Below are 13,072 nucleotides of genomic sequence, written 5' to 3'. Positions count from 1 at the left end.
GGCGGCCGGCGCGACCAATGGGCGGGCGGCTCTCATGCGGCGGGGTGCGTGTTTCCGGAAGACGTGGCCGCCGCCGCCGGTGCCGCTGCTGCCCGTCCTGCTGCCGGTGCCCGTCCCGCCGTCACCATGATCTCCCTGTCCGACACGCAGAGTAAGCGCTGCCGCCGCTCCCGCCGGGGAAGTGCGGAGGGGCCGCTCGCTGCGGGGCCCGGGGCGTCGGGGACCGGGGGGTCGTAGGGCGGCCGGGCCCGCAGCCTTTGTCCGCGGCGGGGCCTCCCGAGAGCGGCCGGGCAGGGGCCGGGCGGGCCGCTGGAACCCGGTGGGAGCAGGCAGGGGCGGGGGAGCTCTCACGGCCGCATCCCCGCAGTGGAATGCGCGGTGGTGGCCCCGGTGCGGCGGGAGCGGCGGCTGGCGGGGAGCCCCGAAGGGAAGGGGATGGAGAGCGGCGGGGCAGCGCTCGGCGGGACCCCCAGCCTTGGGAGAGCTCTGCCACCACGGCCGGCCTTTGTCCGGGGCTGAGAGTGCTCGGTGTGCCGTGCTGCGGCGTGGGAGGGTTGGAAGGGACCCTAAAGATCATCTCAGCCATGGCAGGGACACCTTGCACTGCCCGGGCTGCTCAGGCCCGTCCAGCCTGGCCTGGAGCGCTCCCAGGGAACCAGGGGCAGCCACAGCTGCTCTGGGCAACCTGTTCCGGTGGCTGGATAGCCTTAAAGGAGAACATTTCTTCCTGTTACCTAGCCTAGGTTTGTTAGGGTTTGTGGGTTTGTAGCCGTGGCACTTTGGCTGAGCAGTGTGAGGGAATGAATGAAAGCTGAACGGTAAACAAAGTAACAGTCAGCTCCACTCTTCCCGTGTGCCTCCCTCTGGACCTCAGTGGTCTGGAATCACTTAATTATCTAAACAGCAAATAGCTTTGCTCTGCTGCTCTTGCTGGTACCACACCAAACGTCTGCAGGTGATGCTGAGGGGGCTTCAAGGTGAGGCTGAGACATTGAAGTGGAAAAAAGCAAAAATACTTGTATGTAGCCATAGTTTTGTTTCTGCCAAAGTGCTTGGAAATAGAGACCAAAGAAATGAAAGTAAAGTAGTTTCTGAGTGTGTCCTTAGCCAGGAGGTGTCCGGGGTGCTCTGGAGTGTGGCTGGCAGCTCAGGGGGGCCATCCTGCCCTCTGCTCGGCCCCAGCCAGGGCACACCTGCAGGGCTGGCTGTACTGCTGGGCTCCCAGTACAGCACGGACAGGGAGCTGCTGGAGAGGGTCACGGGAATGCTGCGGGCTCTGGAGCATCACTAAAGAGAAAGGACTGGGAGCTGGGCCTGTTTGTTCAGGAGAAGACTGAGAGGGGAGTCCCATCAATGCATGTAAATATCTCAGATGGGTGCCAAGAGGAGGTGCCAGACTTGTCAGGGGTGCCGAGCAGCAGAGCAAGGAGCAATGGCCATGAAGTGAAGCACAAGGAGTTTAAATGGCCATGAAGTGAATGAAGCACAAGGAGTTCAGCAGTGGCCATGAAGTGAATGAAGCACAAGGAGTTTAATCTCGATGTGAGGCATCACTTCCTTACACTGGAGGTGGCAGAGCCCTGGAACAGCTGCCCAGGGAGGGGCTGGAGTCTCCCTGTCCGCAGCCATCCCAGACCCACCTGGACACATTCCTGTGTCACCTGTTGAGGGTGACCCTGCCTTGGCAGGGGGGTTGGGCTGGGTGATCTCCAGAGGATCCTTCCAGCCCTAACCATTGTGATTCTCTGATAACAGCTTAAGCTGCAGGGTAAAGGACAATGACAGGCCTGTGATTTAAATGACCATCTCATGTATGGTGCATTTCTGGTATGATTGCCACAGAAGGAAATGAGTCTGCCTGATAAGCAGCACAGCATCAGTTGTGAAGGAGGGTGTGAAGAATCTAGAAAAAAGAAGTTAAAATAACTGATAGCAGGATATGGAAATGGAGGTATTGGAGAGCCAGTTAAGGCCAAGGATGAAGACAGGCAGCAGAGTTGAGCAGGATTCAGGGTCAATGATTTTTTGAGATACTCTGATATTGTGCTGTTACTGAGATAGTACCAACCCTTGGGGTTAATTTTAGGTTTCTGATTGATTAAACCCTTGTGGGCTTTGCTTTTGCCCTTAACTTCCAGTCTGGAGTATTCGTTGGGCAAAAAGATAAAAATCTCTTCAGAAGGAGACTCACTGTTTTTATTTTGCTTGGTTCCTCATGTGGGACTTTCAGCTATTTCCAGTGCTAAGTCTGTTGGTTTTAACTGTCAGAGACAGGAGTACTAAATAAAACACTTTGACATTTAGTGGTTTTAAGGGTGGGTTTTCTTCTAAAATTCTGAAGATAGTTCATCAGTTATTTTAAAATTCACTGCTGTCAGGAAAAATACAGAGTTAGCCAAGAGTCACTGGTGGAATAGTGTGATAAATACCTGGAGAGAGCCACTGCTGATGTTTGGAAAGTTAATTCTGCATCTGTAGTCTAGAACATAATTTTAAGTGGTGCCTTGAATGGTGTTATGAACCACTAGTAATTTCAAAAGAATTCACTTAGCTTTTCCCAAATGAAATTTTCAATACTAAAAAATACTGCTAGCAAAACAATGCATTGAATATAAGCTGTATTAGTTTTTGTCTTCTAAAAGCCTATAAAGCCTATAGCACACAATTCCATTTTATTTTTCACTATATTATGCTCTATAAAAACTTGGGATGTGCATTGTCTGCCCTCATCTTTCACAAGCAATGTATCTTAATTTTGAATCTCAAAATCTACTAAGCTGTTTTGACACAGTGCTGCAGTAGTTTTGCACAGCTCATGGAATTTCTGGAGAAACATTGATGAAAATTTGCTCCCTTGTCTCAGGAAATCCTAATAATGCAGAATAAATAGAACCTGGCTAATGTGTTTCTGCATTTCTAGGCATTGATATGTTTTATTTGACTAATGTGGGAAAGCTCTTCTGGCACAGGAGAAAACATTTTAAAATAGTTTGCTCCCTCTATAAATATTCATCATTTGTTGTTGAAAGGATTTTCTACAAAATGCCAGCACTTTTTCTTCTCCTTCCTGTGAGAAGTGTAGTTAAATGTATTTACAAATTCTGATCCAAATCAAGGCAGTAACACTCTCTGCTGAGATACCAGCACTGGAGGATAATAGTCCTGGACCATTCATCTTCTTCCAGCAGTTATTTTGGGATAATGAGAATAATGTTCCTTTCTCTCTTTCCCTTTTCCCTCCACTAACCAGAGAACATGGGTGACTTGTGCAGTGAATCAGAGCCCATTGTGATTCCAAACCGGTTTGGGGTGGTTACAGAGGTGTCAGAGAGGGGATTGCAGCAGCTGCTGGGAGGAGGCTCTGCCTCCTCCCCACATCCATACCTTGAGCTGTGCCTGGGGAGGAGCAAATACTCACTTCCAGGACTGCATATCTATCTTGCTGGCAGCTGGTAATTCCTCTGGAGTCCTGCCTCCAAGTGTTTTCCTTCCAGAATGCAGATTGTTTCTGCTCTTCTGAAGTAAAGAGTACTGGAGAAAAGGGCACTTGCAATTGTTACATTGCCTTCAGTCAGCAGATCCACTGAAAATACAATTTGCTACTCTGTTTTTCATTGTAAACAAGTACGTAGAGTGCCTGCAGTAAATTGATTGGATTGAGTTACTTAGTGCTTTTAATTGTGGGGTGTTAAAATGCCCACAGTGAGAGTTTAAAGTGGCAGGCTATACCATGGAACTAGAGCTCTAACAGCATGTGCTCTGCAGCCTTGCTGAAAGCCAAGCCCTCAGAGAAGTCTGGGGAGGGAATGTTGCTGCAACAAATCTCTGAGCTGGGTTGAAATTTATTTCCAGTAACTACTTGGAAGTCCTGAAACAGGCATAATTATCCTCCTTTACTCCCAAGCTCATCAAGCAACAGAAAAGGACCAACTGCATCAGCAAAGTGCAATTAAAATCCATGGGGGCAGGTCTGGCCAACAGCAGCAGTGAGGGCTGTCATTGTGGATTTTGTGGTTTTTTTGGTTGTTTCAGGACAGGCTATGCAAAAGTACCTGGAACTTCAAAATGCACATATATACAGGCAGAGTATTAGGGTGGGTTCTGCTAAGCTGTTTTTGTTTTGCAATTTACAAACCTGTAGGTTTCTATATCTGGTCACAATGAAAACAACAATAAATACATGTGTTTGCAGCCCTGTTGCTGCTGCTCCTGGTTTTTCTCTCCCATTCAGTCTGTGAGAGTCAAAGGAAGGCTTTAGAGATTTAAAATTAAAAGCAGGATGTATTTCTAATAGCAGTCTTCAAGATACTTTAGAGGCTATTGTGAAATGGTAGTTTTAATCCTAACTTGACAATTCTAGCCCTGTTTCTCATACAAACCTTCCATCCTGCTCTTGGCTTCCCAGTATTTCTTGAGCATCCTTTGCAGAACTCAAAGTTTATAGAACTGTTTAGACTGGAAAAAAACCTTTAAGAGCATTGAGTCAAGCTGTTAACCCAGCACGGCCCAGTCCACAATATAAGCAAATATCTTAAGTACAAAAGGTATTTTTAAAATATCTGCAAATTAAGATCATAAAATGAAAAATTTAATAAAATGAAACTGATATGCAACACAGTCTAGAGATACTGTTTATGTGTAATGTAGATCTACCATTTAATTAATAAGAATTAAATATGAAGCATGAAAATTATAATTGAGCATTAATCCCTCAGTATTTAGTATCTGAATTTTTGTGAAAACTGGCAGTTGTCTGGAGACCCAGGCTAGTGTTTGATAGCTGTCAGCACATGTGCAACTTGGAAAAATCCTGCAGGATTCATCCAAGTTGTGTTCCATCTGGAAACTGCTGTACAAGTCATGGGAGATGGAACATGAGGTCTCAGGAGGATGGAGAGGACCAGGGTACATTACATTACTATGGGAAAGATAATGGGATAAGATCTGCAGATCCCAGAGAACTCTGAATTAAAAGAGAAGGATCACAAGGATCCAACCCTTCAGTGAATGACCCATATGGGAATCAAACCCACGACCCTGGAGTTATTTGTACCATGTTCTGACCAACTGATCTAATCTGGAAAACAAAGTTTCATTATCTCTTTACAAACCATCCTTTTCTCCATGCTAGTGATTAGTCAAAAGGGATGTTGTATGTCTTTGCTGTATGTATATCTGTGTGTGTGTATATATATATATATATATATATATATATATATACACATATATATATGGTTGCATTCAATTTCAGTGTCTTTCAGTTCCAAACATGGATTTTGTTGATAAACAGCTTCCAAAGATCTGTCTGTTGAAGTATTTGGGGTCTACAAGATTTATGATATTTGTACACTCAAGGAAGTTTCTAAATTTAAAATGTCTTTAGGTTGGATGTTCTAATTTTCCTCTGATTTTTATCCATGACTTTTTCTTGGTACCATGTTTTGTTACATGCCTAAATTTGTTTCTTTTTCAGAGATTGGAATGGGACTAACAGGCTTTGGAGTGTTTTTCCTCTTCTTTGGAATGATCCTCTTCTTTGACAAAGCTCTTTTGGCTATTGGAAATGTAAGTGACTTTTCTGCAGTGCTTAGAATCAAGTATGTGATCTATTAAAGATAAACTCAAAAGAGAACAGCATGTTATCAGTTTGAAGCTGCATGACAAAGATTACTGTGGTGATCTGGTATAAAAGAGGAGTGCTCAGTGATAGGAGTGAATCATTTTTCCTGCTTGAGGTTAGAACAGCTCATGCTGATGTGAATATCACCATGGGTCAGGCCTGTGGGATGCTGCTAGACAAGAAGCAGCTTGTTCCACAGTTGTGCTGCTGCAAATGTGATTTTTTGTGGTCCTCTGAGATCACTGTCAATTTAAGTATCTATTTGGATAAGAATCTTTAAGTACATGCTAGCAAATGTAGTTTTACAGTGCTGTAGGAGGAAAGAAAGAAATATGAATTGCTGACACTTCTGGCTTTAGAAGAGCCAGACCTCTTTGAAAAAAGAGAGATTCAGTATCTGCAGCTTTTACCAAATCAAAGCTGTCACTCAAAGCAGCACAGAAAATAAATCCTAGTTCTGGTACAGGAAATTTCCAATCCAAATACCAAATGGCAGGGTGTTTTCTGCATGTGCTAGTCTCTGTGCCTCTGCTGTTCTCAGCTGTGCCAGCCAGCCAAAGCACAGCCTGGCTGGGAGAGGTTCAGCCCCTCTTTTGCTGATGCCTAAAAGTCTGCAGCCAAACAGATCAGTTTCATTCTCAAACACTGAGATTCCCTGAAGGGAAATATAAAATTGTGTATCTGAATTTGGGTGCATTAGTTGAAGCATTGTTATGAACCATCAGATCGAGTGTGCAGTGGGAGAGTGAAAAATGAAACAATGCTTATTTTTTCTTTTCCTAATGTAAGGTGGAAATACAAGATCCTGTTTAGGGAAAATGAAAATGTAGGTAGGAAGAGACAATGACAGGCAATGTGGTAACCAAAGATAATGCAAGAAAAGGTACTGTATCCTTGCAGAGAATTGTTTTTATTAAAAAAAAAAAGTTACATCAGAAAGGGCAGGAGGTTCTAAGAAAGTGATTTATTAAATACCATCCAAAACTTAAAGATTGAGTAAAACAATCTTGATTGAGAAGATTGTTTTACTCAATCTTGAGTAAAACCTGAGATACTATTACTTTCCGAGTAAAAATGTTGCTGAAATAATTCCAAGTCCTGTAGCTGCAGGACACCAGAAATAGTTGTAACTACTTGGGACTGGTGTGATAGTGTTCAGTCTATACTGGAACAAATAAATAAACAATAAAAGGCTCTGCACAGTAAAAAAACAACTGTTCAGCTTTGTCTCTGGCTTTGCACTGTGAGTAGATCAGCAGAAGCTGCTGAAGATGGCACGGAGCAGAGGTGCTGTTATGTGTGGTGTAAGTTTTTAGGAGCCTTAGCTGTCAGTAGGACTGAGCTTCAGCACCCCCCGTGGTAAAGATGTGACAGGGCAGGCACAACTGCTGTCAGGAGATCTTCTCTCTGGGGTGTGTTTGGCAGGGAGCACAAAGGACAGGCCTTTTACTTTTCAGCACCTGAGAGCTGCAAGTGCTTTAAGATGGACCTTACAAAAGAAAATCAGTAGGAAATTCATTCTCACCAACTATCTTATGGTATTAAAAGAAGCTGTGCAAGAAAAGCAGTGTAATTTTATAAAATATATATATATATATATATGTGTGTGTGTGTGTTTACATCCTGTACTTGGGGACATAATTCGTTGTTTTCTTTCTTTGGTTTGTTTTTGTCTTTTCTAGGTTTTATTTGTGGCTGGCTTGTCTTTTGTTATTGGTTTAGAAAGAACATTCAGATTCTTCTTTCAAAAACACAAAATGAAAGCAACGGGCTTCTTCCTGGGTGGTGTGCTCATAGTTCTCATTGGTTGGCCTTTAATAGGAATGATCCTGGAAATTTATGGGTTCTTCCTATTGTTCAGGTAAGTCTTGTTTGAAAATAACTTTGAAAATAACTTTGAAAATAACTTTGAAAATAACTTTGAAAATAACTTTGAAAACAACTCTCATACTGTTCCTCATTAATCTAGGAATAAATGTATTGTGTAGTGTTTGTGTTAGAGTTGACAAAGCAGCATCCTTTAAACATTCCTTTTGGACAGATTCTATATGAAATTGTTTATTTACAAGTTGGTAAGTATTTTTCCAAGACTCCAATCTGCTAATGTTGGTGAGGCATTTACCAAAGTGACTTTGATAATGCTGATGTCTAACCAAGGAATTGTAAAGCTTCAAAATCTGTGGGAGCCCAAATTGTCAGCAATATGTAGTTTAAATATCTCCTCATAGGAAAGGGATACTTGGTCCTTTTTTCAGTGGGGAGTTTGTTCTTTTCTTTAACAATTGGGGCAAAATATTTAGTTACAACCATCCTAGGTTTGTAACCTTACCATTTCATCACTGTGGCAGCCCAGGGAAAAGCTGTTTTCTGTCATCTTTCATTACAATTGTACCTTAAAGTCAGAACTGCTTGTTTGGGTTAGCAGTATCTTGACTGAGTTAAGGAAAAATGGAAATTCTATTTTTTTTTAACAGCAATCTTTAAACATGTTATAACTTTCACAATGTGTCATTTAAGTTCTTCATAAATGCAACTGTAATAGTGAAAGAATTTGACTTGTTACAACCTGCACAGATATCTATATTTTTATCTTCATTTCCATGGTTGAAGTTCTATGCTTCCCTACAGAACAAAGCAAAAAATATGCAAAAAAGTAGAAAGGGAGGCTTCTGGCTGTTCTTGGATCTCTGTCCAGATGCAGATTGTTTCAGTAATGGTTATTGATCAAGTTTCAGACCCTGAAGAGTTCTGTGAATGAATAACTCTGTTCCTGTTAATCAAAGTGAAACCATTGTTCTCATGGTTCTTTTTGTACTCAATAAAATTGTATGTTAATCTGGTATTTAGTTCAGATAAAATGTTTATTTTAAAAATAAATCTGAACTTGGCTCTTACTGGAGACAGTGAAATTTCAGAAAATGAGTTTAGTGGGGTTAATGTATTTCGTATTGTTGTGCTCTGTGTTACTCTGAATTCTGTCACTGCAAGTGCTGTGATAATCTCAGTATTTCACTGAATCCATTGTCACTTCGTGCATGTACTGCTTGGTTTAATCAGCCAGCACAAAGCAAGTAGAATGTGTTTCCTACAGAACAGCCTCCTTTTAAAAGATCCCAAAAGAGTTCTAAGTTGTGCTCTCTAGGCAGGTTTGGTTATGGATTATCTAGTGGTGCTTGCAAGGTAAAGCAATGTTGAGAGCTTTATTAAAGATCAATAGTTATGCTCAGGACTGTCCCTTAGCCTGAAGGGAATCAACAAGGGATGGATAATTCCTGGTGTGAATGTTTAGCTGATGTGTTTTGATTTAAAGCATCTGGAGACCAGTGGTTTGGACTGAATGATCTTAAATGTCTTTTCCAACCTTGGTGATTCCATGATTCTGTGACCATCTTTTCCAGGGCTCATTAGTTGATAGAATCCAAATCCCTTGCTACAAGGCTGACTAGTGACTTCTTCAAGCAAAGCTTTTTGTTTTGCTTCAGTCTTGTTCAGTTCAACCATGCTCCCCTTGTCAGCAACTTGCTCCCTTCTGAAGAAGTTACAAATGAGGTCTTTCCTCGAGCATCATCTCATACTGTTCCTCAGGATCCTGCTGCTTGGTTGCATAGCAGAGAACTGCCCTGCTATTATGGGACAGCTGTTGTAATCTAAGGTGCTTTGGGAGCCTTGTTGAGATGACAGCCCCACAGAGTTAGAGCTGACAATATTATCCCTGCTATACTGACTGTTCCTTATTCTTGGATACAGCAGTTGTTTTAATCTGTTCCAAGTGGTTTGTGTGCCCTGCCTCACAAGTTACTGGGCTGCTGAAATGATCTGGTCTTAAAAGAAAAAAAACAAAACAAACTCAAACCCTCCCCTTATTGGTGTGGATTTTACCCAGAAAATAGTTCTTAGCAGGGTGGTGAAGAGGATGATGACTCGTGAAACTTCACAGTTTCTCTGTGGCTGAGGCCTCACTGCACATTAATCCTTATTCCATGCAGGGAATGCTCAACACAGGATTGCTGGGAATGCCAGCAGCTGCCTGCAGACAGCTGAGATACTGCCACAGAAAATTTGGTTTTCTGCTGCAGAGGTTAGGTGGAGAGTGCAGCATCTGTGCCTGGCAACATCCCCAGGGTCACCATTCAAACCACTGACTTCAGTTTGGGAAAGAAATGAATGCACAACTCTGACATGCTTCATTTGCTTTAGTTAATGCAAAGAGTATCATACATGGTTTTAATTACTCAGAACTAACTTCACTTCTTTCTACATTGGGTCTTGAATGTATTTTCTATAATATAAAGAGGAATTATATCAAAATATGTATGCTAATTTTGAGAAATCCGTTTTGCTGACTAAATTAGGTATTCTCACTTGAGTTATTTTTTGATGAGTTGACTGAGAGTTGCCAGCTATGAGGAAAATTAAATCCATTTAAAAATACACCATTTCTTTTCTGGTTTTCTCCTTTCTCTGATGAATGTGTATTGATATATTTGGTAAACAAGTGTGCTGCTAACAAGTTGCAAGGTTTTGTGTAATCTTGGTTTAAAAATTTTAAAAATTAATTTTTTTTTTCATGCTACAGCAATATGAGAAAAGCTTAATTACAAAAACTAATACAATATTCCTTTGTTTTACCTAAAGGGGGTTCTTTCCTGTGGTGGTTGGCTTTATCAGAAGAGTTCCAGTGCTTGGATATCTCTTGAATTTACCTGGTATAAGCTCGGTAAGTTTGGTACTTCATGCAACAACTGCAGCATGTTCTGGTTTTCATTCCACTGATATAGCACTGTAGAAATGCATCAGAAATAGAGCAAATATAACTTTGGAGCAATGACTTCAAATGCATTCCTGCACAGTTCTTGCACCATGCACATCCCACTCACTCCCAGGGAGACACTTCCAGGGGTAAAAGGAGCCAAAGGAGGGGTTGGCAGGAGCTGCCCCTGCTGGTGGGCAGTGGAGGGGAAGAGCCCTCAGTGTCAGGGAATGCTGGGGTTCTTCTGCTTCACTCTTGGCCCTGGCTGACCACACAGGTGAATCCTCCTCTTCTCCTGTCTGTACAGCGAGGAGGGCACCGTTCCTGGTGCAGTATTTGGGTGAACTTAGGAAAAGTGACCTCTAAAAGCAAATGTTATGTTGCAGCTCCTATGGTGAACCCAGAAATTCTCAGCATGCATAGTCATTCATCAGATATATTTAGTGAGGTCCACTGCACCAGGCTACATCTTTTTTTTTTTACTAAGATTTGTGGTTTTTTTCAAATAGAGTTTTCCATTTTTTAACCAAATGGCCGGGGATTTGAAGACAATTAACAGAAAGATGTCTAAACACCCTAATCTAGGGTGTTTCAGTCAACTACTTTTACTGTGCTAATTTATTTATGTATTTTAACACAAACATTTGTAATACTAGGTTTAAAAGCAACAGTTTTAATAGCTACTGCTGAAAATTCATAGTGGGAATAACTTAGATGCATACAGGCTGTTTTATAAAAATGAGTGTTCCAGATCATCTGTTCCAGTCTCACAGTTAGGCCGAGTTGTGGCTCATAATTCATGATCAATTGAATGTTTCATCTGTCAATTGATCCTAATCATATTTAATTTGATCATAACGGGGTTAAATCTTGTTTTTAAAAGATAATTGTTAATGTTTTATTCAAAGCCTACGTAGGCTCAGAAGAGAATCCACAGTAATGGTCAGTTGAAATATCTTCCTTGGTCTACTAATGCATGTGTGGCTGAGACTGTATTGTTTTGTTTTAACCATTAAGCTGGCAGTGTTATCTGCATTCTTCTATTTCCTTTCTCATTCTGTTGCATCTTCATGCTGCACTGTTAATGTCTATATGAGAAAAACATGTTATGCAGAAACACAATTGCAATTGTGAGAATTTTGGTTTTCACAAACCTAAACCATGAGAGCTCAGTGAGTACTACTTGACTCTCATCTCCAGTCACATACTAACTGTGCCAGTAGCAAGCAGTATTTGAGAGCAGCTTCACTCTACATCAATGTCATCATTTTGTCTAAAACCTTTTTGTCTCCTTTTCCACAGCTTGTAGATAAAGTTGGAGAAAGCAACAACATGGTATAATGACCAGAGGGTGGAAGACTGATCTAAACTTTTACTGTTTTATTTATAAAATCCCTTTGAAGAATACTCAGCAAAGATTAAGTTGTGTACAAAGGAAAAAGCTTGTTACATTCTTTACATAACAGTTTAATTTAAAATGTATAGTCAACCACATACATTAGAAAAGAAGCTCAGCAAGTGTGCTTCTAGGAAAGTAACTCCAGAGTTCGGGAAGTAAACTGAAGAGGGGAAGGTCACGGAATAACCCCTGTTACAACTGTTCAAGACTATTTTTGTTGGTTTTGGAAAACATGCTAGAGGCAACGAACCCTTGTGGAATTAACGGTGCCTGTTCTTTACCTCCTTATTTTGAAGGTGCAGTAGAGCAAACAGGCCTACATTTTTAAGGGTGACCCAAACTTACCCAACCCTCTGCTTGCTATCCTCAGAGTGCAAAAAATCAAACAGGAAACTTCTTGTGTAACAAGAGATGCATCTTTGCATGAAGGTTAAGATGACTATTCATCTATAAGTGTATTATGACAATAAAAAGGAAACCCTACACAGTTCTGTTGTAAACATTTTTGTAAATATGTGGCTGAAATACAGCATTGTTATCTTAATGTTTCAAAGCCAAATGTTAGTTGATTGTATTTGCCTTCCGTTTCGGAATATGCAAAAGGTCAATCTTGAATAACTTTGGTCTTAAATGTTGGTTCTGAACATGCAGAGCTCAGTGGGGAACTCTGGAAGCTGACTTGCAGGCCTTCCAGGTTGTTCTCCTTGAGCCATGTTCCACGTGCATCCTGATGAGAATGTAGCCCCTTGTCACTAACGTGCAAACTCTGTGAAATATGCTTAGTTCACAAAAAACTGCATTAGGCTGAGGTGCTGATGTGAACCCTATGACATGTAACTTACCAGAATTTGGAGCTTTGTTTTTAACCAGTTTGAAACTAAGCTTTCTTTGTCTACTCTGGAACTACGAATTGACTTTTATTTTTTACGGTAATAAAATGGAAACTTAAAGCTGTGTGTACGTGAGTCTCTGGGGAGAAAACTGCTGAGTGACTGGGGCTGACTCCAGACAAGTGCCAATCTCCATGTGTTTGTAACATGTTACTGGTTAGCTGGTTATCTTCAGACAGCTCCTGGTTACAGCAGCAGCTTTGTTGTTCCTGAGGATTCTTGGCTAACCTGGAATTAATGTCCCCTCCTAATGCACGGGTCCCATTTCTGCTCCTGTTGGGATGTTAAACCTTGTGCACTTGCAATAGTCTCAGTTACAGTGTCCTCCCCTAACAATCCTTGTTCAGTGAATTGTGGTTGTGCAGGCAGGGGGATTCTGTTTCATTTTCTTTTCCCTTTCATGTAATCCTGAA

General features: G+C 41.6%; 1 protein-coding gene across 1 annotated transcript; it reads left to right on the top strand.

Annotated features, from left to right (window-relative positions):
• The first annotated feature begins 2 nt into the window (after positions 1 to 2).
• Positions 3 to 12,719, top strand: GOLT1B (golgi transport 1B). The gene is made up of 5 exons (XM_059847996.1): positions 3 to 151; positions 5,474 to 5,565; positions 7,303 to 7,481; positions 10,256 to 10,337; positions 11,673 to 12,719. Exons 1-5 carry the CDS (start codon positions 127 to 129, stop codon positions 11,709 to 11,711), a joined length of 417 nt encoding a protein of 138 aa, XP_059703979.1. The 5' UTR covers positions 3 to 126; the 3' UTR covers positions 11,712 to 12,719.
• Positions 12,720 to 13,072: the final 353 nt, after the last annotated feature.

Source organism: Haemorhous mexicanus, chromosome 5 (genome assembly GCF_027477595.1).
Source record: "Haemorhous mexicanus isolate bHaeMex1 chromosome 5, bHaeMex1.pri, whole genome shotgun sequence".
Taxonomy (NCBI): Eukaryota; Metazoa; Chordata; class Aves; order Passeriformes; family Fringillidae; genus Haemorhous; species Haemorhous mexicanus.
This window is presented reverse-complemented; position numbering and strand designations above follow the sequence as displayed.